General features: G+C 53.6%; 1 protein-coding gene across 50 annotated transcripts; it reads left to right on the forward strand.

The window, feature by feature from the left end:
- LOC308177109 (uncharacterized protein) lies at positions 1 to 25,236 on the forward strand. 50 transcript variants are annotated; one of them, XR_013938886.1, is made up of 11 exons: positions 1 to 4,954; positions 5,204 to 5,375; positions 10,549 to 10,604; positions 11,156 to 11,206; positions 11,332 to 11,555; positions 12,218 to 12,277; positions 12,403 to 20,975; positions 21,065 to 21,120; positions 21,671 to 21,721; positions 21,847 to 22,956; positions 23,182 to 23,486. XR_013938886.1 is itself a non-coding variant. In XM_080553811.1 (8 exons), exons 4-7 carry the CDS (start codon positions 11,168 to 11,170, stop codon positions 21,700 to 21,702), a joined length of 363 nt encoding a protein of 120 aa, XP_080409937.1. In that variant the 5' UTR covers positions 1 to 4,954; positions 5,204 to 5,375; positions 10,549 to 10,604; positions 11,156 to 11,167; the 3' UTR covers positions 21,703 to 21,721; positions 21,847 to 22,404. The 50 variants fall into 50 exon arrangements, 12 of the variants coding, with proteins under 12 accessions (XP_080409937.1, XP_080409945.1, XP_080409939.1 ...); XR_013938900.1 differs by lacking the exon at positions 1 to 4,954 and adding an exon at positions 4,963 to 5,061 and having other exon boundaries at positions 23,182 to 23,487; XR_013938902.1 differs by lacking the exons at positions 1 to 4,954; positions 5,204 to 5,375 and adding an exon at positions 10,318 to 10,459 and having other exon boundaries at positions 12,403 to 12,615; positions 12,709 to 20,975; positions 23,182 to 23,496.
- The last annotated feature ends 2,547 nt before the right edge of the window (positions 25,237 to 27,783 follow it).

Raw genomic sequence — 27,783 nt, forward strand, 5'->3', positions numbered from 1 at the left:
CTTGAGTGGTACCAAAGCCATTACATTCCACACCTCCCGAGCAATTTGTCGAGCTGCTCGATCTGCCAGCCGATTCCCTTCTGATATTTTCAAGGTTCCTCCTTGATGAGCTTTACAGTGCATAATAGCCACTTGTTTTGGTTTTTGCACCGCATTTATCAAATTTAACACCTCCTCTTGATACCTTATATTGGCTCCTTGTGAGGACAACAGCCCTCTTTCTTTCCATAATGCTCCATGAACATGGACTACTCCAAAAGCATACTTTGAATCTGTCCAAATATTTACCATCTTCCCTTTACTCAGTTCCAGTGCTCGAGGTAGGGCTATCAGTTCCGCTCGCTGTGCTGATGTTTCAGGTGGTAAAGGTTTTGCTTCGATCACTGTCTTCAGGGTTGTTACTGCATACCCTGCATATCGTGTTCCATTCTCCGCAAAACTACTACCATCAGTAAAAAGTTCCCAGTCATACCTTTCAAGGGGTACATCCTTCAAATCCTCACGGCTCGCATGGGTATGTTCAATTATTTCCACACAATTGTGTTCCAACGGTCCTTCTTCTGGAACAGTTCCTAGAAAGACTGCTGAATTTAACAGGTTAGTTGTTTTCAAGGTTACGTCATCTTGTTCAGTTAGTATTGCCTGATATTTCATCATTCGGCTGGGTGATAACCAGTGGCCCCCCTTTTGTTCTAAAACAGTTGTTACCATATGTGGTACAAAAACTTCAATATGTTTTCCCATTTGAAGGCAAATAATTTTCTACTATCTTTATCAAGAGGTATGCAAAAGAAGGCATCCTTTAAATCTATCACAGTAAACCATTTATATATCTCTCTCACAGATGTTAACAATGTGTAAGGATTAGCCACTACCGGGTGAATGTCCTTTGTTATTTCATTTATTGCTCTAAGATCTTGTACCAATCTATACTCACCATTCGGCTTCCTTACTGGAAAAATTGGAGTATTGTATTCCGATTTACATTCTTCCAGAATCTGATGTTTGAGAAATTTGTCAATAATTTTCACTGTCCCCTGCCTAGCTTCTATCTTAAGTGGATATTGTTTGATTCAAACAGGTTTGGCTCCTTCCTTTAATTCCACCTTTACCGGTTGTGCCAGTTTCGACTTCCCTGGTACATCTGTTTCCCATACTGTTGGTATAACTGCATTTTCTACTTCTCTTGGAATATTAACAAAGGGTTTATCTTTGATCATTAGGATTTGTCCTACTTTGGACTCAGGTACCTTCATTATTAATTCTCCATCCTCAAAGGTTATTGTTGCATCTAATTTAGCTAATAGATCCCGTCCCAAGAGTGGAATCGGGCATTCTGGTACATACAAAAATTCATGGGTTAGTTCCTTACCCCCAAAACGCAAATCAAGGGGTTGTAAGAATGGCCGTTCCTCCTCCTTCCCTGTGGCTCCAATTATTGTAGTTGTCTTAGTTCCCAATCGTCCTTTTAAACTATTTAACACTGAATATGTTGCTCCTATTACATTTACAGACTAATTAACACAGAGAAAGAAGCTCCTGTAACCACCAACAACAAAAATTCAAGCCTCTCTCTTCGTTTCCTAGCTTTATTTCAACTAGTGGACCTGCTAGGGTAGATGCCCCAGGTCCCTGTCATTTCTGACTGTTGTAAGTTTATCCTGCAGCCTAAGACAAATTCTTTCTGATATCAGGGGCCGATTGCCCTAGAAAGAGGCTAGCCAATTGCCTCTGTTTGTTTTCTGAAGCCAGGTCCAAATTTTCTGTCTTTTTTTTTTTTTTTTTCCATTGCATTTCAAAGTTGGTCCAAAAATTCAAAAATTCCATAGGGTTTTCTTTTGGACCTTGTTGGAACAGATTCTCAATTCCCAATTTAACCAGATTTTGGTATTTACATAATTTCCGGGGTGGTAAGGGTCTCGGGGGGGGGGGGGGGGGGGGGGGGTCGGTCAGGGGAATGCAATGGTTGAAAGTTCCCTGAGCGGTCCCATTGGCAATCTGAGCTTACACAGGAACTCAGGTTGTTTTAAGAGTTAGCTGCTTTTCTGTTTCCGTGACAACTCTCTCCCGGACCCATCACGGTCCCTCCGCCCCAGAGGGCTCACACCGCGATTTTGAGATCTCAGCCTCGGGTTGAGGCGGAACTATTAACATTCCTACATCCTCTTCCCCTGCTCATTCAACTTCAAACAGCTCTGTTAAATACTACATGCCACACAGCCTTTAACACCTTCAACAACCCTTTTAACACTTCCTTTATCTTCCTCCAGCCTGTACTTTTCTAATGCCAACACCAAAGCCTCAGTCAGGGGCCAACTTAATTCCATACCTTTTCCCTCCAAGATGCTGAAACAACATATCAGTATACAACATTTCATCCTATTTTCCTTCTCTCCTCAAAAACAACATTAACTGCAAGACACTGTTATAGTCAATTGATCCATAAAGTGGCCATTTAGTTTATACAGTGGCCACAACTGATTGCAATACTTAGTGGAAATCCTCTTGCTTTCCGCGCCCCCCCCCACTCCCCCTTCCGACAATATCCTTGCAATGTGCCAATATACACCCAAGGAGGCTTTCTTTAAAACGTCTTTGTTTTGGATATTACCCATTTCCTTGATTTCCCATTCCCTTTTATTTATTTATATTAATTACTGTCCCTTGTTTCAATTTCCACGCAAACCTTTTTATTGCAGGTTTTTACTATGTTTTCCTAGTCTTCTCAAATGTCCCAATTCTCTGGGATTAAACACCACATACAAACTTCACTATTTCAGATTATTAATGAGCCCCGTTCCAATCGTAAATCCACAGGACTTCGGAAAAACACCTGAAGCACTCAGCCTTCTGTCTTCTAGACAAACAATACCACCTTTTCCACAAAATTTACATTTCAACAAGGCCGAATTTCAAGCCGAATGCTAATTTTTCTCATGCACTTTGTTAGTAAGCCTACACAAAACAAGGAATCACTCCTGTGTATCCATCAAGACGGGGGTTTAAAAGGTATTGAGGCCTAAATAAATTTGCTCTCCCCCTTCTTACCAAATTCCCAGGGCTCAGGCCCGAACCACCAAAGAAGTGACTCTCCGTTCTACCGCTTTGATAATCAGTCAGCCCCCCTCCCCCGATACTTGGGAAACTGACCAAACACCACCGCAAATATACCGAAACTTTTAAACTGTTACTTAGATAATGCTCCCACCTTCCTCCTTGTCACACTCAAAACATTTAAGAACGAAATAGGATTGCAAGATGCACCGCCGGGCCCGTGTATTGGGCACCACCAATCAACATTTGGATAAAGCAGCACTTCTTTTCGGTCTGTCATGCGCTTCGTTCATCTCCGGCCGCTCCCCTCGCGGAGAATACGGAACCGCGGATCGGAACTCCGCACTCGCTTCGTAGCGATGCTGCGTCTCACTCACAACACAATCACGCAATCACACAGAGAGGCCCCTTGCACTCTCGCTCACAAAATAACATTAATTGTAAGATAGTATTGTACTGTAAGGTTCCGTTTTCTGGCCAACTTTCTTGATCTTCTAGTTCATACTGTGGCCACCAAACATTACAGTAATCAACCAGTTTACCCTTTCGTGACTCCTGCCCGAAACACCCCTCCTTCCAGTGTGCTAGTAAACAGCCCAAAGGGGAGGATCGCGGTACCGAAGCATTACCGCCCAGAATACTTTTAAGTTTTTCCATTATCAGCTATAGCTTTTACCGAACCGAACCAGATGCTGAGCCTGCAGCAAAACCAGACCACTGATGCCGAACCTGCAGCGCTTTCGCGACTGTCTGACGGACGGCGCCTAGGCTTACCACGGGAATTCCCTAGCCCAACCGTGCGTGGCTTTCGCCGCGTCTGACCGGCAGGCTCCCAGACCAGATCGGTACCGATTACCAGAAAGCACCTTTTTCTTACCCTTTCAGAGGTACGTTGTGAGCAGCGGGGGTCGGTCGCGGCTGATGGCTCCCCGAGAAACTCCTCGGTGCCGGCTGGAGCGTGATCAGTTCGCGAGCCGCCTCAGCAGTGCCCACGAGGTCCCACCTGGGTCGCCAAAATGTTAGCGTTCATGAAGACACATAATCCACAAAGTGATTATATGAAGGTGCTTTATTAGGCGCCGGAAGTTAGGGGCATGCCTGCCCAAATCTAACTTCGTCTGATTTGTTCTCTTAGTTCTCTTTTATCTCCTAAGATACTACATATGCATTAGGTTTCACAACTCATCTATGCATATTCATTTCCTAGCTCCGCCTAGCCTCGCTTCGTATGCTAATTATCTTATCAGTCCTTCTGCGCTTGCGTATTACTCTCTGGTGGTCGTCCGGGTGGTCGTCGGGATGAAGTACGATGTCTTCATCAGAGTTGAACTTTTTAACCTTTCCTTTTCACGCATGCTCTCTGAGCCCTTGGTCTCAGTCCAAACCCCAAGGTTGGTTTGACCCAGTTCCCAGAGTCCAAGAAGCCCCAGTTATCTAGATGTCTTGCAAATTGAGCATTCTTTTAATCCTCCTTACTCCTCATCATGAATTGGGGCATTCTCATGTTACCCTTGCACATAGTTTTTGTATCTTCCAAGCGCAGCCTCGGAACAGTACATCGCAAATGTAACATACTAAACAATATTGTATTATTTCTTCTTCTATTACTAACAATATTGTCCTCTCAATATTCAAAGCTGAAACAAAAGCCTGGGGATTGTTGCTCCTAGAAACACCCCAGTTCTCTTGTCTGCACTCTGCATGGTGTTGAGCTGAAAACCAGATAGAAAAAAAGAAAAAAGAAAAACAGCTGCTGCTTGTCCTGCTCTGTCTACTTTGTTGTTTTTTGCCCCTCCCCTCTCCCAGGTGATTGGGTTTGGGTGCTGGGCGGGGCCAAATGGTATATGAGCCCCAGGCAAGGCCTGAGGGGGAGCTCCTTCTGCCTGGGCTGCTCTTAGGGGTAAGTGCTTTGTTTTTCCTTCTGTCAGTTGCAGGGTTCTTTGGGTGGGTTGGAGTCTATGGACTGATGCGTACCGGTCTCTACTTGGAAATGCACATCTCTTTGAGGTAAGGGCTAGAAGGATCTGTTAGAGGAAAACAATCTATATAGTAGGAGGAGGTGTCTTTATTGCATGCAGCTCTTCTTCAGGTGAGTAATTGTTAGAGCGTGTTTATGGATAGGGTGGTAATGTTAGCTTGTGTGTTCTAGGTCCCGTAGGATATTCACAGATTGATTGGGGCTTCCTGTGAGTCTTGGCCTGTATGTCAAATATTATCCAAGTTCCAGCTGTGGTGATAAAGTGATGGAGCAGGGTTTAGGAGAACTGGATCATGGAAGCTCCCTGTGCAAGCATGTATCTGCAAAGAGCAGCAGGAAGCAGGTAGGGTGTAGTCTTTTCCAGGGTTGGGGGCAGCTTGTTATATTTCTGGAGCTTTTGCCTGTGGTTTGGCTGGCTGTGGAGTCTTTAGACCTTGCAGCCTTCTAGATGTTAAGTGCTTGGAATTCATGTACTAGAGGTATGTTTTGGGAGGGGTTGCTGGCTAACTTGTGTTTGGGAAATGGTGGGGGTACGGTTCCTTGACTGCATAAGCGCAGTATTACCTAGAGAGTGAGCAGGCTCACCTTTTCTATTCGTGAAAGATAAGTCTGTGATCGCGGCACATTTTGGCGCGGCGCCGCCCGCCCGGGCACATTTTGGCGCGGCGCCGCCCGCCCGGGCACATTTTGGCGCGGCGCCGCCCGCCCGGGCACATTTTGGCGCGGCGCCGCCCGCCCGGGCACATTTTGGCGCGGCGCCGCCCGCCCGGGCACATTTTGGCGCGGCGCCGCCCGCCCGGGCACATTTTGGCGCGGCGCCGCCCGCCCGGGCACATTTTGGCGCGGCGCCGCCCGCCCGGGCACATTTTGGCGCGGCGCCGCCCGCCCGGGCACATTTTGGCGCGGCGCCGCCCGCCCGGGCACATTTTGGCGCGGCGCCGCCCGCCCGGGCACATTTTGGCGCGGCGCCGCCCGCCCGGGCACATTTTGGCGCGGCGCCGCCCGCCCGGGCACATTTTGGCGCGGCGCCGCCCGCCCGGGCACATTTTGGCGCGGCGCCGCCCGCCCGGGCACATTTTGGCGCGGCGCCGCCCGCCCGGGCACATTTTGGCGCGGCGCCGCCCGCCCGGGCACATTTTGGCGCGGCGCCGCCCGCCCGGGCACATTTTGGCGCGGCGCCGCCCGCCCGGGCACATTTTGGCGCGGCGCCGCCCGCCCGGGCACATTTTGGCGCGGCGCCGCCCGCCCGGGCACATTTTGGCGCGGCGCCGCCCGCCCGGGCACATTTTGGCGCGGCGCCGCCCGCCCGGGCACATTTTGGCGCGGCGCCGCCCGCCCGGGCACATTTTGGCGCGGCGCCGCCCGCCCGGGCACATTTTGGCGCGGCGCCGCCCGCCCGGGCACATTTTGGCGCGGCGCCGCCCGCCCGGGCACATTTTGGCGCGGCGCCGCCCGCCCGGGCACATTTTGGCGCGGCGCCGCCCGCCCGGGCACATTTTGGCGCGGCGCCGCCCGCCCGGGCACATTTTGGCGCGGCGCCGCCCGCCCGGGCACATTTTGGCGCGGCGCCGCCCGCCCGGGCACATTTTGGCGCGGCGCCGCCCGCCCGGGCACATTTTGGCGCGGCGCCGCCCGCCCGGGCACATTTTGGCGCGGCGCCGCCCGCCCGGGCACATTTTGGCGCGGCGCCGCCCGCCCGGGCACATTTTGGCGCGGCGCCGCCCGCCCGGGCACATTTTGGCGCGGCGCCGCCCGCCCGGGCACATTTTGGCGCGGCGCCGCCCGCCCGGGCACATTTTGGCGCGGCGCCGCCCGCCCGGGCACATTTTGGCGCGGCGCCGCCCGCCCGGGCACATTTTGGCGCGGCGCCGCCCGCCCGGGCACATTTTGGCGCGGCGCCGCCCGCCCGGGCACATTTTGGCGCGGCGCCGCCCGCCCGGGCACATTTTGGCGCGGCGCCGCCCGCCCGGGCACATTTTGGCGCGGCGCCGCCCGCCCGGGCACATTTTGGCGCGGCGCCGCCCGCCCGGGCACATTTTGGCGCGGCGCCGCCCGCCCGGGCACATTTTGGCGCGGCGCCGCCCGCCCGGGCACATTTTGGCGCGGCGCCGCCCGCCCGGGCACATTTTGGCGCGGCGCCGCCCGCCCGGGCACATTTTGGCGCGGCGCCGCCCGCCCGGGCACATTTTGGCGCGGCGCCGCCCGCCCGGGCACATTTTGGCGCGGCGCCGCCCGCCCGGGCACATTTTGGCGCGGCGCCGCCCGCCCGGGCACATTTTGGCGCGGCGCCGCCCGCCCGGGCACATTTTGGCGCGGCGCCGCCCGCCCGGGCACATTTTGGCGCGGCGCCGCCCGCCCGGGCACATTTTGGCGCGGCGCCGCCCGCCCGGGCACATTTTGGCGCGGCGCCGCCCGCCCGGGCACATTTTGGCGCGGCGCCGCCCGCCCGGGCACATTTTGGCGCGGCGCCGCCCGCCCGGGCACATTTTGGCGCGGCGCCGCCCGCCCGGGCACATTTTGGCGCGGCGCCGCCCGCCCGGGCACATTTTGGCGCGGCGCCGCCCGCCCGGGCACATTTTGGCGCGGCGCCGCCCGCCCGGGCACATTTTGGCGCGGCGCCGCCCGCCCGGGCACATTTTGGCGCGGCGCCGCCCGCCCGGGCACATTTTGGCGCGGCGCCGCCCGCCCGGGCACATTTTGGCGCGGCGCCGCCCGCCCGGGCACATTTTGGCGCGGCGCCGCCCGCCCGGGCACATTTTGGCGCGGCGCCGCCCGCCCGGGCACATTTTGGCGCGGCGCCGCCCGCCCGGGCACATTTTGGCGCGGCGCCGCCCGCCCGGGCACATTTTGGCGCGGCGCCGCCCGCCCGGGCACATTTTGGCGCGGCGCCGCCCGCCCGGGCACATTTTGGCGCGGCGCCGCCCGCCCGGGCACATTTTGGCGCGGCGCCGCCCGCCCGGGCACATTTTGGCGCGGCGCCGCCCGCCCGGGCACATTTTGGCGCGGCGCCGCCCGCCCGGGCACATTTTGGCGCGGCGCCGCCCGCCCGGGCACATTTTGGCGCGGCGCCGCCCGCCCGGGCACATTTTGGCGCGGCGCCGCCCGCCCGGGCACATTTTGGCGCGGCGCCGCCCGCCCGGGCACATTTTGGCGCGGCGCCGCCCGCCCGGGCACATTTTGGCGCGGCGCCGCCCGCCCGGGCACATTTTGGCGCGGCGCCGCCCGCCCGGGCACATTTTGGCGCGGCGCCGCCCGCCCGGGCACATTTTGGCGCGGCGCCGCCCGCCCGGGCACATTTTGGCGCGGCGCCGCCCGCCCGGGCACATTTTGGCGCGGCGCCGCCCGCCCGGGCACATTTTGGCGCGGCGCCGCCCGCCCGGGCACATTTTGGCGCGGCGCCGCCCGCCCGGGCACATTTTGGCGCGGCGCCGCCCGCCCGGGCACATTTTGGCGCGGCGCCGCCCGCCCGGGCACATTTTGGCGCGGCGCCGCCCGCCCGGGCACATTTTGGCGCGGCGCCGCCCGCCCGGGCACATTTTGGCGCGGCGCCGCCCGCCCGGGCACATTTTGGCGCGGCGCCGCCCGCCCGGGCACATTTTGGCGCGGCGCCGCCCGCCCGGGCACATTTTGGCGCGGCGCCGCCCGCCCGGGCACATTTTGGCGCGGCGCCGCCCGCCCGGGCACATTTTGGCGCGGCGCCGCCCGCCCGGGCACATTTTGGCGCGGCGCCGCCCGCCCGGGCACATTTTGGCGCGGCGCCGCCCGCCCGGGCACATTTTGGCGCGGCGCCGCCCGCCCGGGCACATTTTGGCGCGGCGCCGCCCGCCCGGGCACATTTTGGCGCGGCGCCGCCCGCCCGGGCACATTTTGGCGCGGCGCCGCCCGCCCGGGCACATTTTGGCGCGGCGCCGCCCGCCCGGGCACATTTTGGCGCGGCGCCGCCCGCCCGGGCACATTTTGGCGCGGCGCCGCCCGCCCGGGCACATTTTGGCGCGGCGCCGCCCGCCCGGGCACATTTTGGCGCGGCGCCGCCCGCCCGGGCACATTTTGGCGCGGCGCCGCCCGCCCGGGCACATTTTGGCGCGGCGCCGCCCGCCCGGGCACATTTTGGCGCGGCGCCGCCCGCCCGGGCACATTTTGGCGCGGCGCCGCCCGCCCGGGCACATTTTGGCGCGGCGCCGCCCGCCCGGGCACATTTTGGCGCGGCGCCGCCCGCCCGGGCACATTTTGGCGCGGCGCCGCCCGCCCGGGCACATTTTGGCGCGGCGCCGCCCGCCCGGGCACATTTTGGCGCGGCGCCGCCCGCCCGGGCACATTTTGGCGCGGCGCCGCCCGCCCGGGCACATTTTGGCGCGGCGCCGCCCGCCCGGGCACATTTTGGCGCGGCGCCGCCCGCCCGGGCACATTTTGGCGCGGCGCCGCCCGCCCGGGCACATTTTGGCGCGGCGCCGCCCGCCCGGGCACATTTTGGCGCGGCGCCGCCCGCCCGGGCACATTTTGGCGCGGCGCCGCCCGCCCGGGCACATTTTGGCGCGGCGCCGCCCGCCCGGGCACATTTTGGCGCGGCGCCGCCCGCCCGGGCACATTTTGGCGCGGCGCCGCCCGCCCGGGCACATTTTGGCGCGGCGCCGCCCGCCCGGGCACATTTTGGCGCGGCGCCGCCCGCCCGGGCACATTTTGGCGCGGCGCCGCCCGCCCGGGCACATTTTGGCGCGGCGCCGCCCGCCCGGGCACATTTTGGCGCGGCGCCGCCCGCCCGGGCACATTTTGGCGCGGCGCCGCCCGCCCGGGCACATTTTGGCGCGGCGCCGCCCGCCCGGGCACATTTTGGCGCGGCGCCGCCCGCCCGGGCACATTTTGGCGCGGCGCCGCCCGCCCGGGCACATTTTGGCGCGGCGCCGCCCGCCCGGGCACATTTTGGCGCGGCGCCGCCCGCCCGGGCACATTTTGGCGCGGCGCCGCCCGCCCGGGCACATTTTGGCGCGGCGCCGCCCGCCCGGGCACATTTTGGCGCGGCGCCGCCCGCCCGGGCACATTTTGGCGCGGCGCCGCCCGCCCGGGCACATTTTGGCGCGGCGCCGCCCGCCCGGGCACATTTTGGCGCGGCGCCGCCCGCCCGGGCACATTTTGGCGCGGCGCCGCCCGCCCGGGCACATTTTGGCGCGGCGCCGCCCGCCCGGGCACATTTTGGCGCGGCGCCGCCCGCCCGGGCACATTTTGGCGCGGCGCCGCCCGCCCGGGCACATTTTGGCGCGGCGCCGCCCGCCCGGGCACATTTTGGCGCGGCGCCGCCCGCCCGGGCACATTTTGGCGCGGCGCCGCCCGCCCGGGCACATTTTGGCGCGGCGCCGCCCGCCCGGGCACATTTTGGCGCGGCGCCGCCCGCCCGGGCACATTTGTCTCAGATGGAGCTAACGAGCAGCTGAGGTAAAGGAGCTGGGATGAGGGAGGTATTGTAGCAGGTACGCTGTGGCTGTGCGGTGCCTCAGGGTGTGCTTTTTCTCTTGTCTCTGCAGGTGCCTAGTGCAGTCTTGGACAGGGAAATCCCCGTGTCACGGAGCAGTGAGGGAAGGTGAGCGTGTTGTCAGCCTGGTTGTCCCTTAACCGAAGTGAAGGGACGTAGTGGGTTTATGTGGCAAGGTTTTGGTAGCAGTGGGCTCTAGGGGTGGCTTCTGTGGGAAGAGCCTAGAAGCTGCCCCACGTTAGGTATGGGCCCCACTGCCGAGCGGAGCCAATAAGTGATGTTGTTTGCGCGTCTGTGAGAGCATATTTAAGAAAGGAAAAAAAAAAACCACACGCTGTGCCACGCAGCAGCTGGGAGAGCAAGAGGAGTGAGGAACAGCCTTGCAGGCGCCAAGGTCAGTGAATAAGGAGGGGGAGAGGTACTCCAGGCGCCGGAGCAGAAGTCCCCGGCGGCCTGTGCCGAGGACCATGGTGAAGCAGGCTGAGTGAGAGAGTGATTGTGGTGGAGCTCGGTTGCCCACCCCAGTAAAACTACCACAGGGGAAGACGTTCAAGTGTTTCCCTCTGAGGGTCTGAGGTGAGGCTGTTTGGGCCAGAGGAGCGGTGTGGCAGGTGGTTGCTTGCAAGCACAGCGGTCATTTTGTCCTTTTGTGTTGCCAGGTGGCATGGGTGATGCTGTCTACTCCTTTTGAGCTTGGATCTAATTTCCAGGTACAGAGGCAAGTGGACTGCTGTTTTAAAATGATAAAATGAACTATGGAGTCACTTCTGTTGTTGAGGGATGGGTGCTAATGGTGGCAGCTGAATGTTTATCTTCTGTGTTTTTCTTTGTTCAGGCGGAAACGCAGTGTGTTTCGCAGTGTGCGAAAATGCAGGGCTGTCCCCCTGCAGCCTATGGAGTACCACGGTGGAGCAGGGTTCCACGCTGCAGCCGGTGGAGGAGACCACGGTGGAGCAGGTGGAACTGCACTGACGGAGGCTGTGGCCTGTGGAAGACCCCTGCCGGAGCAGATTCCGGGCCGGACCTGTAGACCGTTGAGAGGAGACCACGCAGGAGCAGGTGAGCTGGCAGGAGCTGCTGCCCATGGGGGACCCAGGTTGGAGCAGTTTGCTCCTGAGGGATGGGCCCCGTGATATGGACCTACATCTGGAGCAGTTCTTGAAAAGCTGCTGCCTGTGGGTAGCCCACACCAGATCAGTTCACCAAGGACTGTATCCTGTGGGAGGAACCCCACAGCACAGGGGATGAGGGCGTCCGAGAAGGAGTGGCGGCGCAGAAGCGCTATAGGCTGACCATAAACACTGGTCACCTGCACCGCTGGGGGGGAGAAGGTGGAAGAGGGTGTTTGTGGGGGGAAGGTGCTTTTGGTTGCTTTCCTTCGTTTCTCGCCTCTGTAGGTTGTGTAGTAATAAGCAATAAATCTTACTATCTTCCTATGCTGAGCGTGTTTTGCCCGTCACGATATTTACTGTGTGACCTCCTCTCCTCGTCCTTATCTCAACCCTTGAGCCCTTTTCATCATATTTTTTCCCTGTTATTCTTTTGAGGATGGGGAGTGAGAGAGTGATTGTGGTGGAGCTCGGTTGCCCACCCCAGTAAAACTACCACAGGGGAAGACGTTCAAGTGTTTCCCTCTGAGGGTCTGAGGTGAGGCTGTTTGGGCCAGAGGAGCGGTGTGGCAGGTGGTTGCTTGCGAATACAGTGGTCATTTTGTCCTTTAGTATTCCCAGGTGGCATGGGTGATGGTGGCTGGTCCTTTCGAGCTTGGATCTAATTTCCAGGTACAGAGGCAAGTGGACTGCTGTTTTGAAATGATAACATTAAATATGGGGTCACTTCTGTTGTTGAGGGATGGGTGCTAATGGTGGCAGCTGAATGTTTATCTTCTGTGTTTTTCTTTGTTCAGGCGGAAACGCAGTGTGCGATAAAGGATGTCATGAGCCGAGCTGCCTCTGGAGTGACTCTGGTGGGCGATGAAGAGATGTAGCAGTTGCTTTTGGGGTGCGGTTGTCACTGCAGTTATTTTACGACATCAAATAGAGTAAAATTCCAGTTTGCCTTTTTGAGGTGCTGTAAGTGGCTAAAGAGAACAGATGGAAGCATCTGCTCTGTGGGGTAGGTAAGCTGCTGAGGTAAAGGAGGGGATGAGAGTAACTGACCTAAGGGTGCTGTGGCTTTTGCTGCTGTGGTTGCTTTCTCTTCTGTTTCTCAGGTGCCACAGGCAAGGTGGACTGTGATAGTCTTCAGAATAGGAGCAAAGCAGGTCACTTGAATGCTGCCTGGTTCCTGAGAAAGGGGTTGTAGAGGAGAGAAGCTTTCAACATGCAAAGCTGAAGCAAAAGCATAGGCATTGCTGCTTCTAGAAACACCCCGGTTCTCTTGTCTGCACTCTGCATGGTGTTGAGCTAAAATGCAGATGAAAAAAAAAAAACACAGCTGCTGCTTTGTCCTGCTCTGTCTACTTTGTTGTTTTTTGCCCCTCCCCTTTCCCAGGTGATTGGGTTTGGGTGCTGGGCAGGGCCAAATGGTATATGAGCCCCAGGCAAGGCATGAGGGAGCTCATTGTGCCTGGGCTGCTCTTAGGGGTAAGTGCTTTGTTTTCCCTTCTGTCAGTTGCAGGGTTCTTTGGGTGGGTTGGAGTCTATGGACTGATGCGTACCGGTCTCTACTTGGAAATGCACATCTCTTTGAGGTAAGGGCTAGAAGGATCTGTTAGAGGAAAGCAATCTATATAGTAGGAGTAGGTGCCTTTATTGCATGCAGCTCTTGTTCAGGTGAGTAATTGTTAGAGCATGTTTACGGATAGGGTGGTAATGTTAGCTTGTGTGTTCTAGGTTCATTAGGATTTTGACAGATTGACTGGGGCTTCCTATGAGTCTTAGCCTGTATATCAAATATTATCCAAGTTCCAGCTGTGGTGGTATAGTGATGGAGCAGGGTTTAGGAGAACTGGATCATGGAAGCTCCCTGTGCAAGCACGTATCTGAAAAGAGCAGCAGGAGGCAGGTAAGGTGTAGTCTGTTCCAGGGTTAGGGGCAGCTTGTTATATTTCTGGAGCTTTTGCCTGTGGTTTGGCTGGCTGTGGAGTCTTTAGACCTTGCAGCCTTCTAGATGTTAAGTGCTTGGAATTCATGTCCTAGAGGTATGTTTAGGAGGGGTTGCTGGCTAACTTGTGTTTGGGAAATCGTGGGGTACGGTTCCTTGACTGCAGAAGAGTAGTATTACCTAGAGAGTGTGAGAAACACTCCGTAGCCAATAACTTAGGCTCAGGCGAAGATCTCAGTGAAGTAGTAATTTATTCTCGATTGCAATGGCGGGCGCCCCACAAGCAGGAGAGTGCACCTACTGGTTCCAAAACACAGTTTATATACTTTTTGATGACAGGACCCTCCCGTGTTTCCCCAGTGGAGTGGGTAATCCAGGTTCACAATCTATCTGATGCTTCACAGACAATGCCTGGCCTTCAGTTTCCGGCCTGTTTTTGAGATGGTAATGTGTTCTCCCCTTATCTGGCTTGACTTAACATAGTGATTTTTACCTGATTGCTCTAAGGAGTCTGGTTGTCTGCATTTTACGAGGTCACCTGCTGAGGTTTCTTATCACTGTAAGCATATCACAATACCACATTCTTTCCTTCTAAACAATGTAACACTGCAAAAACAACATTTCTATTGCCACAATTCCCCCCTTTTCTCTTTTTATAATTTGTTGATTTTTGCAAAATTTTTCTCTAAGATGTAATTTGGTAGATGTCTTCCTCTTCTTCACTTTCTTTGCTTTCCATTTTCTCTAATATCATCATCTTATCTGAGTAGGGTGGTGGATCCATTGTCATTTGTTTCAAAAGTGCAGTTTCAGTTAACTGCTGGACAAGTCCCCTTACACAGGGGATAATGCAACAACCTTGACTGTAGTAGCAGGAGTTTTGACAGCCATTGGATGTAAATATGGACACTACCATCCCTTTCCATTTACCAAACCAAGATTCCAACCATCCTGTGATGGAAGTGTCTGCTCCTGAGTTTTCTGCCAATTCATTTTCAAGGGTGGTAAGCCCTTGCAATGCTCTAGTTACTGTGCCATCCGGGGCAGTATTGTTAGGGATAAAAGTACAACAACGGTTGCCCAGCATCACGCACACACCACCTTTCTCCGCAAGAATCATATCTAATGCTATTCTCTTTTCCCAAGCCATTTTGCTGGTGGCATCTGGTTGTTCAGTGATTCCTCTTATCGCATCTCTTGTATAGTTCATGAATCTCTGCTGATTATAATAAATATAATTAATCCAATCCACATTTTTATTAATTGTTACCCACCAGAACAGTGACTCAGACCCTGCAGCAATTTGATTCCTGGCTTTATGTTCATCAGGAAATCCTCTAGGCACCCCAATAGAATCTATGTACGCTCTATCATCAAATGATACTCCTAAGCTTCTTTTACTTCTTCTGGGTATTTGGGATGTTTCTCTTTCAAATGCCAGGGTGAAGGGTATAGGTAATTGAACAAGTGCACAAGTGCCTTCCCAGTTAGATGGCAGGGTGGACCGTAAGATCTTCCCTCCACAGTACCACCAGAGATCTGCCCTGGGGATCTCAAGTCTTGAATAGTTTCCCATCAAGTCCTCGGTAGCATTCAAGGTCCTCGTGCACAAGGCAAATTCTCCCAGATGCCGGGTAGCACTCACACCCTGCCGTGAGAGGCAAGCTGTATGGTTACCTATAGCTGTGGAGAATACAGGGGGAGCCCTGATATTGCTATCATGCAAGGAAGGGAATAGCAAAGAGAGAGACTTACAGGCCTCATTTCCCCAGGCAGTCTTTTCTTGGTACAGTGCAATCATACATCGCATTCCCTGGGAATCCTTGGTCCACCCCAATGGGCAGGGCATTATCTGGGCAATCGGTCATCCCGAGGCACAAGCATAGCAATTGCTATGGTTGAGACTCTGGACAGGATATTTGACCCATTCTATCCAGGCATTCACATCCCCATACCCTGTTTCAATCTCAAATGTTTGAACTGCTGCGTTTCAAAGAGGGCCTCCTGTTTTCTCTCCTGTTTTCTCCTTGAGTTTCTCCCTTTCTCTGATGGAAATAGAGGATCGTTTCCATACAGCTATTCTCAATCTGGCTGTTGGGTCTCTCCCAGTTATTTGTTCTCTCTGCTCAATTGTCGTTGGGCATTTAAATCTCCACAAGCTAACACCTCACAAGCACCAAACATGACAGATAGTGGTACATAACCCTCTGTCACATTCACCCCTATTTTGACGGGGTATCCCATCTTACTATTATCTGGTCGTGCCTTTTCCAAGTTGCCAATTGACCAAGGCTTTCTCTGAGGCCTACAATCATTAAAAACAAAATTAATAATTGATTTTTCCCTGTCATTATTTTTAAACCTTAGGTTTCCAAATAATTATCAATACAAAGAATAAGATATACACTACTACTATAACAAACCCCCCTTGGGAACACTTCAGTTCGCTATAGGTCTGTCCTTTCTCTCAATCACAAGTCACACTCATTAGTTACCTGTGAAAATAAAAGGTTAGTTTACAATTGCAAGCTCTTATCCCGCTCAGAGTCCACTATGAGATTTTTCTCTTCGATTTCAGCTTCCAACAAGTCTTCTGTAGGAACAGCTTCCCAGGTACTAGGGTCGACGGATGCCTTCACTCAAGTATAGTGAGTCCAACCTTTTCCCGCAGTTCCTATGGCTGTTTCAGTGGTTAGTAGTACTTGGAAGTGTCCTTCCCATTCGGGCCGGAGTTGATCCTTTCCAGGTCCGAATCAGGACCCAATTTCCCACGGGTCCTGAGAAATGACAAAGAAGAGGACAACCCCAGAATACAGTTCTTAAGAAATCTCTCTCGTTTCGAATTGTGGTATCTCATCCCTTCTGCCCAGATAGGGTAATCCGAACAGCATCTCATACAGTGAAATTCCTATATCGTTTCTTGGTGCTGTTTGAACCTGTAGGAGTGCTAAAAGTAAACATTTTACCCAAGGAAGTTGGGTTTTTAACACTAATTTAGTTAACTGCTTCTTTAATGTCTGGTTCATTCGCTTTACATTCCCAGAAGAGGAGGGGTGCCTGGGGGTGTGAAAATCCCACTCAATCTCTAAGACCTGCATTAACCCTTGCAGTACTTGTGAAGTAAAATTACTTCCTTGATCTGAATCAATGTTTTCAGCTATCCCATATCTAGGGACTATTTGCTCCAGTGATACCTTAGCCACCGTGTTTGCAGTGGCAGATACAGAGGGGAAAGCTTACACCCATCCAGTCACGTGGTCAATTAGGACAAACAAGTACTTAAATCTCCCTCCTTTAGGTAACTCAGTAAAGTTTACCTGTATACTTTGTAAAGGTCGAATCCCTGGTGAATCCCTCTAGGTGAGTTACAAATGACCTTTTTATTTGCCTTTTGACATGTGGTACATCCTGTGCATATTTGCTTCACTAAAGTGTATATTCCTACACAGACATACTTTCTTAGCACAACATCACACATTGCTTGCATCTCCCAGTGACTCTCTTGATGTAAAACATCATATTTGCCTCATTGGTGCTTTATTCAGCATTTCTCTCCCATCAGGGAGTATCCATTTTCCCTCAGACTTCGTGGCTCCTGATTCGTTAAAGAAATCTCTCTTAAAACTTTTTAGTTCTTTCTTAGTTTTCAACAATTCCCTGAAAACTCTCTCGACTTATTCTCCGTTTTCCCTCAGACATTAGATGCCTTAAATACCTGACTTCTCTTTCTACATACTGTAATTTATTTTTCAATACTCCCAAGCCCTGCTTTCCCAGAAAGTTGAATAGCTTGTTAGTAGCTTCCTTCACAACTGTTTTCTCCTGTCCTGACAATAAACGATCATACACATTTTGTAACAGAAATTCCTCCCTTGGGAGGTTGGAATTGCTCCAAAATCTGTTCTAGAACTTTGCCCAAATTAATCGGTGGCCCTGTAAACCCCTGAGGTAAAACTGTCCATATGTATTGTTGCTTCCGCCCCCGCTTCAGAGTCTTTCCAGTCAGAGGTGAATATATCTTTGCTGTCAGGGCCTGAGAGCACTCCATTAATACCACTGTTATTCCAGTCTAACAATTTACTATTTGAATGCCCAATTTCATCATCAAATCCCTTCCCAACAAGTTAGTCCCTGCCTTGGGTACATACAATAATTGCCCAGAGATCATCTTATCCCCTAGTCTCAGCTTGGTATCCCCCAAAGGTGGCACTGTTATCCCAGCCCCTTCTACCCCCATCACTTTTTAGGGTTTCATTAGTTAATTTAATCCCTGATACTTTACAGGCCAGTAATGACCTAGCTGCCCCAGTGTATTGGGTTTGATGGCAAGGTTTGGGGGGGGCTGCAGTGACAGCCCCCCACGTGGAGAATCCAGAAACCTCCCCGTAGCAGATAAGGGACAATTTCATCCGGCCCCAGAGGGGCCCACCGCTGCCCAGAGCCAAGCCATGAGCAACACAGTCTGTGCCTCTGTGAGAGCACATCCACGAAAACAAACAAACAAACAAAAACCTGCTGCTCAACAGCAGCTGGGAGAGCGAGGAGCGAGAAACCTCCCTGCAGACACCAAAGTCAGCACAGAAGGAGGGGGTGGAGGCGCTCCAGGTGCCGGAGCTGAAGCCCCCTGTGGCCTGTGGAGACGCCCCTGGTGGAGCAGGCTGCCCCCCCCCGTCACCCCCCCCCCCCTTCTCGATACTTGGGAAACTGACCAAACACCACAGCAAATATACCAAAACTTCTAGACTGTTACTTAGATAATGCCTACATCCTCTTTCCCTGCTCATTCAACTTTCCCAACTCATTCAAAAAACAGCTCTGTCAAACATTACATACTACACCTTTAACACCTTCAATAACCCTTTTTAACACTTCTTATCTTTCTCCAGCCTGTACTTTCACCAAAGTCTCAGTCATTAGCCAACTTAATTCCATACCTTTCTCCCTCATCCCATTTTCCTTCTCTCCTCCTTCTTCCACTCCGGATATTCCTACCTGAAGTAGCCAGCCTGCCCACACTTAAAACATCCCATCAAAGCCTGTCCCTGCTAAGATTCAGGCCGCAACACGGGTAGCTTTCCTTGCCTGCCATTCCTTCATCTCTCTTCCTCTCTTTTCCATCCTGGCCCTGACTCCCCCTGAAGATTTTCTTCCTCTTTCTCCAACCCTCTGCCTGACTACTTGCTACACTGTCAATACCATTAGTTTCACTCTCTGCTTTTCCTTCTCATCTCCCCTCTTGACACACACGTTCAGGGCCTCCCACAGGAGGGCCCCCCAGTGACTGTTCACTACATCCCCCCCACCTTCTGGAGCATTTTCTGTGTATCTTGCCAGGCTTCAATCACAAAATGAACTTTCAAGAGTCCTTGGGATACCGGGTCCTCAGGATTCATCCCCAAGTACTTTCTCATTCTGACCCCAAGTCTCTCATATGATTTCTGTGTTGCACACTAAGATTATTCCAGCCAGGATCGGCAAGTGGTTATTTCTGCCTTGCCGGTATTACCCCTGGTCCTGGAGGATGAGTTCTTTCCCATTTTTGTATAGCAGCTCTCCTCCTGATCATTCCCATTTCTTTCCCTGTAAACAACATATTTATATACATAATTCCCCCCCCCCAGAGTATAAGTTAGGTCCTAGGAAACTCCTAACCTCTCTGCTGGTAAGGAGGGGGGGAAGTTCACTTAAGAGGATACACACAGTTAGTGTTAGTACTGTTAGTATCAGGGAAGGCAAAATTCTCAGTACCTCTTCTACCTTGTTCTAATTCTTGCCAGAGCCTAGAGTACGCTCTTCTCTAGGGACAGTGTTAATTGCAGTCCCTGTCTCCTTTCCTGGAGCGGCTGCTGCTGCCACTGGTGCAATATTAGGATTATAGGGAGCATAACTTGGCTCCTCCTCCAAAAAAAAGGAATCTTATTGTTTACACGTAAATTTAAAGCCTGAATTTTTATCAGGCCTGTATTTTGGCCAAAATACTGCTGTTTCCTTAATTGGTTCTTTTGTCCAGGCTAATACACAATATTTAACCATATATTTTTTTTTTTATCATCTCCTCTAATTTTGAGATTATATTTCCAATTTCTTATCATTCTTCAGGAAGAACTTTCGGTAGGCACTCCCCCAGGGATATTTCCCTGTCCCCTGGAACTCATATTTCCCATTTTTCCTAGCCCTTGTCAGTGTGCTGCTACAGAAATTTTCCTCCTGCAGGGTACCACACACTAATGTTCCGATTCTGGAAAATGGGGGTGTACTGCCAAGCACTTCCCCGTGCAAGGGCTACCGCACACCTATGAGTTTACCAGTTTCCCTGGTGTACTTCCAAGCACTTCCCTGTGCAAGGATTACTGTACACCAAATTTCCCTGGTGTACTGCCATGCACTTCCCCGTGCAAGGACTACCGCACACCAAATTTCCCTGGTGTATTGCCAAGCACTTCCCTGTGCAAGGGCTTACCATACACCAAATTTCCCGAGACTCTTCCTTTCTCTCCCTTATCTCACGCTTCGTCCGTCTCTGGCCGCGACCCTCGTGGAGCTACGGAACTGCAGATCAGGACTCCACACTTGCTTCGTACAAAAGTACGTCTCAATCACACATCACACAGAGTCTCACCCGACCCCCAAGGCAATACTTAATATTTCTTACCTTGGTCTGTGCACAGAGTTACTGGATCAATTCTTAAACCCGGAGTGCCTACCTTCTTCCCTTCCCCACTACTTCATGGATCCTGCCTCTTTATTCAGTCTCGGGCCCTCTGTCAGCTCTCCGCAGTCCGCCACCATCGATGCACAGGACCGCTGAAATCAGCGGGGCATGCCTTCCTGCTGCTGCGGCGGTGGGGCTCCCCGGTAGGTGACTGGCTCCCGGACGAGCCCCCAAATTGTGAGAAACACTCCGTAGCCAATAACTTAGGGTCAGGCGAGGATCTCAGTGAAGTAGTAATTTATTCGCGATTGCAATGGCAGGCACCCCACAAGCAGGAGAGCGCACCTACTGGTTCCAAAACACAGTTTATATACTTTTTGATGACAGGACCCTCCCGTGTTTCCCCAGTGGAGTGGGTAATCCAGGTTCACAATCTATCTGATGCTTCACAGACAATGCCTGGCCTTCAGTTTCCGGCCTGTTTTTGAGATGGTAATGTGTTCTCCCCTTATCTGGCTTGACTTAACATAGTGATTTTTACCTGATTGCTCTAAGGAGTCTGGTTGTCTGCATTTTACGAGGTCACCTGCTGAGGTTTCTTATCACTGTAAGCATATCACAATACCACATTCTTTCCTTCTAAACAATGTAACACTGCAAAAACAACATTTCTATTCCCACAAGAGTGAGCAGGCTCACCTTTTCCATTCATGAAAGATAAGTCTGTGATCGCAGCGCCGCCCGGGCACATTTGTCTCAGATGGAGCTAACGAGCAGCTGAGGTAAAGGAGCTGGGATGAGGGAGGTATTGTAGCAGGTACGCTGTGGCTGTGCGGTGCCTCAGGGTGTGCCTTTTCTCCTGTCTCTGCAGGTGCCTAGTGCAGTCTTGGACAGGGAAATCCCCGTGTCACGGAGCAGTGAGGGAAGGTGAGCGTGTTGTCAGCCTGGTCGTCCCTTAACCGAAGTGAAGGGATGTAGTGGGTTTATGTGGCAAGGTTTTGGTAGCAGTGGGCTCTAGGGGTGGCTTCTGTGGGAAGAGCCTAGAAGCTGCCCCACGTTAGGTATGGGCCCCACTGCCGAGCGGAGCCAATAAGTGATGTTGTTTGCGCGTCTGTGAGAGCATATTTAAGAAAGGAAAAAAAAAACCACACGCTGTGCCACGCAGCAGCTGGGAGAGCAAGAGGAGTGAGGAACAGCCTTGCAGGCGCCAAGGTCAGTGAATAAGGAGGGGGAGAGGTACTCCAGGCGCCGGAGCAGAAGTCCCCGGCGGCCTGTGCCGAGGACCATGGTGAAGCGGGCTGAGTGAGAGAGTGATTGTGGTGGAGCTCGGTTGCCCACCCCAGTAAAACTACCACAGGGGAAGACGTTCAAGTGTTTCCCTCTGAGGGTCTGAGGTGAGGCTGTTTGGGCCAGAGGAGCGGTGTGGCAGGTGGTTGCTTGCAAGCACAGCGGTCATTTTGTCCTTTTGTGTTGCCAGGTGGCATGGGTGATGCTGTCTACTCCTTTTGAGCTTGGATCTAATTTCCAGGTACAGAGGCAAGTGGACTGCTGTTTTAAAATGATAAAATGAACTATGGAGTCACTTCTGTTGTTGAGGGATGGGTGCTAATGGTGGCAGCTGAATGTTTATCTTCTGTGTTTTTCTTTGTTCAGGCGGAAACGCAGTGTGCGATAAAGGATGTCATGAGCCGAGCTGCCTCTGGAGTGACTCTGGTGGGCGATGAAGAGATGTAGCAGTTGCTTTTGGGGTGCGGTTGTCACTGCAGTTATTTTACGACATCAAATAGAGTAAAATTCCAGTTTGCCTTTTTGAGGTGCTGTAAGTGGCTAAAGAGAACAGATGGAAGCATCTGCTCTGTGGGGTAGGTAAGCTGCTGAGGTAAAGGAGGGGATGAGAGTAACTGACCTAAGGGTGCTGTGGCTTTTGCTGCTGTGGTTGCTTTCTCTTCTGTTTCTCAGGTGCCACAGGCAAGGTGGACTGTGATAGTCTTCAGAATAGGAGCAAAGCAGGTCACTTGAATGCTGCCTGGTTCCTGAGAAAGGGGTTGTAGAGGAGAGAAGTGTTCAATATTCAAAGCTGAAGCAAAAGCATAGGCATTGCTGCTTCTAGAAACACCCCAGTTCTCTTATCTGCACTCTGCATGGTGTTGAGCTGAAAACCAGATGGGAAAAAAAAAAAAAAGAAAACCACAGCTGCTGCTTGTCCTGCTCTGTCTACTTTGTTGTTTTTTGCCCCTCCCCTCTCCCAGGTGATTGGGTTTGGGTGCTGGGCGGGGCCAAATGGTATATGAGCCCCAGGCAAGGCATGAGGGAGCTCATTGTGCCTGGGCTGCTCTTAGGGGTAAGTGCTTTGTTTTTCCTTCTGTCAGTTGCAGGGTTCTTTGGGTGGGTTGGAGTCTATGGACTGATGTGTACCGGTCTCTACTTGGAAATGCACATCTCTTTGAGGTAAGGGCTAGAAGGATCTGTTAGAGGAAAGCAATCTATATAGTAGGAGGAGGTGCCCTTATTGCATGCAGCTCTTCTTCAGGTGAGTAATTGTTAGAGCGTGTTTACGGATAGGGTGGTAATGTTAGCTTGTGTGTTCTGGGTCCCTTAGGATTTTGACAGATTGATTAGGGCTTCCTGTGAGTCTTGGCCTCTATGTCAAATATTATCGAAGTTCCAGCTGTGGTGGTAAAGTGATGGAGCAGGGTTTTAGGAGAACTGGATCATGGAAGCTCCCTGTGCAAGCATGTATCTGCAAAGAGCAGCAGGAGGCAGGTAAGGTGTAGTCTGTTCCAGGGTTAGGGGCAGTTTGTTATATTTCTGGAGCTTTTGCCTGTGGTTTGGCTGGCTGTGGAGTCTTTAGACCTTGCAGCCTTCCAGATGTTAAGTGCTTGGAATTCACATCCTAGAGGTATGTTTTAGGAGGGGTTGCTGGCTAACTTGTGTTTGGGAAATGGTGGGGTACGGTTCCTTATTTGGGCGTTCTATTTTAATCTCTAGATATATCAAGGCATTTGCGTAACTGTCCAGAGGATTCACAAAGAGCCTCAGTATGCATGGCAAGGGCCTTGACTGCATAAGGGCAGTATGAGGAAGAGGCTGAGCAGGGTCACCTTTTTCATCTGTAGAGGATAAAAGTCTGTGATTACCGCTGCTGGGGCTGCTGTGAATTCATGGCCGTGTGGCCTTTGTGGGCGTGAGGGTGTGGCCTTTGTGGGCGTGAGGGTGTGGCCTTTGTGGGCGTGAGGGTGTGGCCTTTGTGGGCGTGAGGGTGTGGCCTTTGTGGGCGTGAGGGTGTGGCCTTTGTGGGCGTGAGGGTGTGGCCTTTGTGGGCGTGAGGGTGTGGCCTTTGTGGGCGTGAGGGTGTGGCCTTTGTGGGCGTGAGGGTGTGGCCTTTGTGGGCGTGAGGGTGTGGCCTTTGTGGGCGTGAGGGTGTGGCCTTTGTGGGCGTGAGGGTGTGGCCTTTGTGGGCGTGAGGGTGTGTGTTTTTCCGGCTCTGGTCTCTGTGCTTGAGACCTCTGCAAGGAGCTGTAGTGTTTGCGTGTCCATCATGGGCGTGGCCTTCTCTCTGTTTCTTGTAGGCCTTGTCATCGGCATGGACTAAGCTGGAAACTTGAAAGAGGCACGAGGGTGAGTGGATGGCAGTGTGGGCCCTGAGTTGGTGGGTGCATTGTTAGTCTGTTTGGCCTGTCGGGCAGGCTTTGCAAGCACTTGTGACAGCATTGTGCATCTCCTGCTGTGTTCCCGAGGGGCGTCAGCGGGTCCAGTTCCTGAAATGCTGAGCCATGAGCATAGCCTTTTGGTTTTCAGATAGCCTACTCAAGTGTGTGATTTTTCCTGTGAGTGATGTTATTTCATGGAACTGGTTTTTCTTTTTTGGTGTGTCATCTGTGGTGCTCCTAGATTTTTCTTCCTATGTAAAGGAAAGGTTTAATGCCAGCTGAAGATGATCAGATACTTGCTTGGTCCTATTGTCCTCTCAATATTCAAAGCTGAAGCAAAAGCCTGGGGATTGTTGCTTCTAGAAACACCCCAGTTCTCTTGTCTGCACTCTGCATGGTGTTGAGCTAAAAACCAGATGGAAAGAAGACAAAGAAAAACACAGATGCTGCTTGTCCTGCTCTGTCTACTTTGTTGTTTTTTGCCTCTCCCCTTTCCCATGTGATTTGATTTGGGTGCTGGGCGGGGCCAAATGGTATATGAGCCCCAGGCAAGGCCTGAGGGAGCTTCTTCTGCCTGGGCTGCTCTTAGGGGTAAGTGCTTTGTTTTTCCTTCTGTCAGTTGCAGGGTTCTTTGGGTGGGTTGGAGTCTATGGACTGATGCGTACCGGTCTCTACTTGGAAATGCACATCACTTTAAGGTAAGGGCTAGAAGGATCTGTTAGAGGAAAGCAATCTATATAGTAGGAGGAGGTGTCTTTATTGCATGCAGCTCTTGTTCAGGTGAGTAATTGTTAGAGCGTGTTTCTGGATAGGGTGGTAATGTTAGCTTGTGTGTTCTAGGTCCCTTAGGATTTTGACAGATTGATTGGGGCTTCCTGTGAGTCTTGGCCTGTATGTCAAATATTATCCAAGTTAGAGCTGTGGTGGTAAAGTGATGGAGCAGGGTTTAGGAGAACTGGATCATGGAAGCACCCTGTGCAAGCATGTATCTGCAAAGAGCAGCAGGAGGCAGGTAAGGTGTAGTCTGTTCCAGGGTTAGGGGCAGCTTGTTATATTTCTGGAGCTTTTGCCTGTGGTTTGGCTGGCTGTGGAGTCTTTAGACCTTGCAGCCTTCCAGATGTTACGTGCTTGGAATTCACGTCCTAGAGGTATGTTTTAGGAGGGGTTGCTGGCTAACTTGTGTTTGGGAAATGGTGGGGTACGGTTCCTTATTTGGGGGTTCTATTTTAATCTCTAGATATATCAAGGCATTTGCGCAACTGTCCAGAGGATTCACAAAGAGCCTCAGTATGCATGGCAAGGGCCTTGACTGCATAAGGGCAGTATGAGGAAGAGGCTGAGCAGGGTCACCTTTTTCATCTGTAGAGGATAAGTCTGTGATTGCCCCTGCTGGGGCTGCTGTGAATTCATGGCCTTTTGGCCTTTGTGGGCGTGAGGGTGTGGCCGTTGTGGGCGTGAGGGTGTGGCCGTTGTGGGCGTGAGGGTGTGGCCGTTGTGGGCGTGAGGGTGTGGCCGTTGTGGGCGTGAGGGTGTGGCCGTTGTGGGCGTGAGGGTGTGGCCGTTGTGGGCGTGAGGGTGTGGCCGTTGTGGGCGTGAGGGTGTGGCCGTTGTGGGCGTGAGGGTGTGGCCGTTGTGGGCGTGAGGGTGTGGCCGTTGTGGGCGTGAGGGTGTGGCCGTTGTGGGCGTGAGGGTGTGGCCGTTGTGGGCGTGAGGGTGTGGCCGTTGTGGGCGTGAGGGTGTGGCCGTTGTGGGCGTGAGGGTGTGGCCGTTGTGGGCGTGAGGGTGTGGCCGTTGTGGGCGTGAGGGTGTGGCCGTTGTGGGCGTGAGGGTGTGGCCGTTGTGGGCGTGAGGGTGTGGCCGTTGTGGGCGTGAGGGTGTGGCCGTTGTGGGCGTGAGGGTGTGGCCGTTGTGGGCGTGAGGGTGTGGCCGTTGTGGGCGTGAGGGTGTGGCCGTTGTGGGCGTGAGGGTGTGGCCGTTGTGGGCGTGAGGGTGTGGCCGTTGTGGGCGTGAGGGTGTGGCCGTTGTGGGCGTGAGGGTGTGGCCGTTGTGGGCGTGAGGGTGTGGCCGTTGTGGGCGTGAGGGTGTGGCCGTTGTGGGCGTGAGGGTGTGGCCGTTGTGGGCGTGAGGGTGTGGCCGTTGTGGGCGTGAGGGTGTGGCCGTTGTGGGCGTGAGGGTGTGGCCGTTGTGGGCGTGAGGGTGTGGCCGTTGTGGGCGTGAGGGTGTGGCCGTTGTGGGCGTGAGGGTGTGGCCGTTGTGGGCGTGAGGGTGTGGCCGTTGTGGGCGTGAGGGTGTGGCCGTTGTGGGCGTGAGGGTGTGGCCGTTGTGGGCGTGAGGGTGTGGCCGTTGTGGGCGTGAGGGTGTGGCCGTTGTGGGCGTGAGGGTGTGGCCGTTGTGGGCGTGAGGGTGTGGCCGTTGTGGGCGTGAGGGTGTGGCCGTTGTGGGCGTGAGGGTGTGGCCGTTGTGGGCGTGAGGGTGTGGCCGTTGTGGGCGTGAGGGTGTGGCCGTTGTGGGCGTGAGGGTGTGGCCGTTGTGGGCGTGAGGGTGTGGCCGTTGTGGGCGTGAGGGTGTGTTTTTTTCCGGCTCTGGTCTCTGTGCTTGAGACCTCTGCAAGGAGCTGTACTGTTTGCGTGTCCATCATGGGCGTGGCCTTCTCTCTTTGTTTCTTCTAGGCCTTGTCATGGGCATGGACTAAGCTGGAAACTTGAAAGAGGCACGAGGGTGAGTGGATGGCAGTGTGGGCCCTGAGTTGGTGGGTGCATTGTGTTAGTCTGTTTGGCCTGTCGGGCAGGCTTTGCAAGCACTTGTGACAGCATTGTGCATCTCCTGCTGTGTTCCCGAGGGGCGTCAGCGGGTCCAGTTCCTGAAATGCTGACCCATCAGCATAGCCTTTTGGTTTTCAGATAGCCTACTCAAGTGTGTGATTTTTCCTGTGAGTGATGTTATTTCATGGAATTGGTTTTTCTTTTTTGGTGTGTCATCTGTGGTGCTCCTAGATTTTTCTTCCTATGTAAAGGAAAGGTTTAATGCCAGCTGAAGATGATCAGATACTTGCTTGGTTGTATGGTCCTCTCAATATTCAAAGTTGAAGCAAAAGCCTGGGGATTGTTGCTTCTAGAAACACCCCAGTTCTCCTGTCTGCACTCTGCATGGTGTTGAGCTAAAAACCATATGGAAAAAAAAAAACCACACCTGTTGCTTGTCCTGCTCTGTCTACTTTGTTGTTTTTTGCCCCTCCCCTTCCCCAGGTGATTGGGTTTGGGTGCTGGGCGGGGCCAAATGGTATATGAGCCCCAGGCAAGGCCTGAAGGGGAGCTTCTTCTGCCTGGGCTGCTCTTAGGGGTAAGTGCTTTGTTTTTCCTTCTGTCAGTTGCAGGGTTCTTTGGGTGGGTTGGAGTCTATGGACTGATGCGTACCGGTCTCTACTTGGAAATGCACATCTCTTTGAGGTAAGGGCTAGAAGGATCTGTTAGAGGAAAGCAATCTATATAGTAGGAGGAGGTGCCCTTATTGCATGCAGCTCTTCTTCAGGTGAGTAATTGTTAGAGCGTGTTTCTGGATAGGGTGGTAATGTTAGCTTGTGTGTTCTAGGTCCCTTAGGATTTTGACAGATTGATTAGGGCTTCCTGTGAGTCTTGGCCTCTATGTCAAATATTATCCAAGTTAGAGCTGTGGTGGTAAAGTGATGGAGCAGGGTTTAGGAGAACTGGATCATGGAAGCTCCCTGTGCAAGCATGTATCTGCAAAGAGCAGCAGGAGGCAGGTAAGGTGTAGTCTTTTCCAGGGTTGGGGGCAGTTTGTTATATTTCTGGAGCTTTTGCCTTATGGTTTGGCTGGCTGTGGAGTCTTTAGACCTTGCAGCCTTCCAGATGTTAAGTGCTTGGAATTCACGTCCTAGAGGTATGTTTTAGGAGGGGTTGCTGGCTAACTTGTGTTTGGGAAA

The sequence above is a fragment of the Anser brachyrhynchus genome (genome assembly GCF_964034855.1).
Source record: "Anser brachyrhynchus genome assembly, chromosome: 13".
Lineage (NCBI taxonomy): Eukaryota > Metazoa > Chordata > Aves > Anseriformes > Anatidae > Anser > Anser brachyrhynchus.

What these genes read in the sequence shown, in the direction of transcription:
- LOC308177109 (XM_080553813.1), top strand. Translation starts at nt 4,892, where the DNA reads ATGGTATATGAGCCCCAGGCAAGGCCTGAGGGGGAGCTCCTTCTGCCT. An exon ending in TCTAATTTCCAGGTACAGAG is followed by an intron (nt 11,215 to 11,331) that starts GCAAGTGGACTG and finishes TTCTTTGTTCAG; the next exon opens with GCGGAAACGCAGTGTGTTTC. An exon ending in CTGCCTCTGGAGTGACTCTG is followed by an intron (nt 12,463 to 21,670) that starts GTGGGCGATGAA and finishes TTGTGTTGCCAG; the next exon opens with GTGGCATGGGTGATGCTGTC.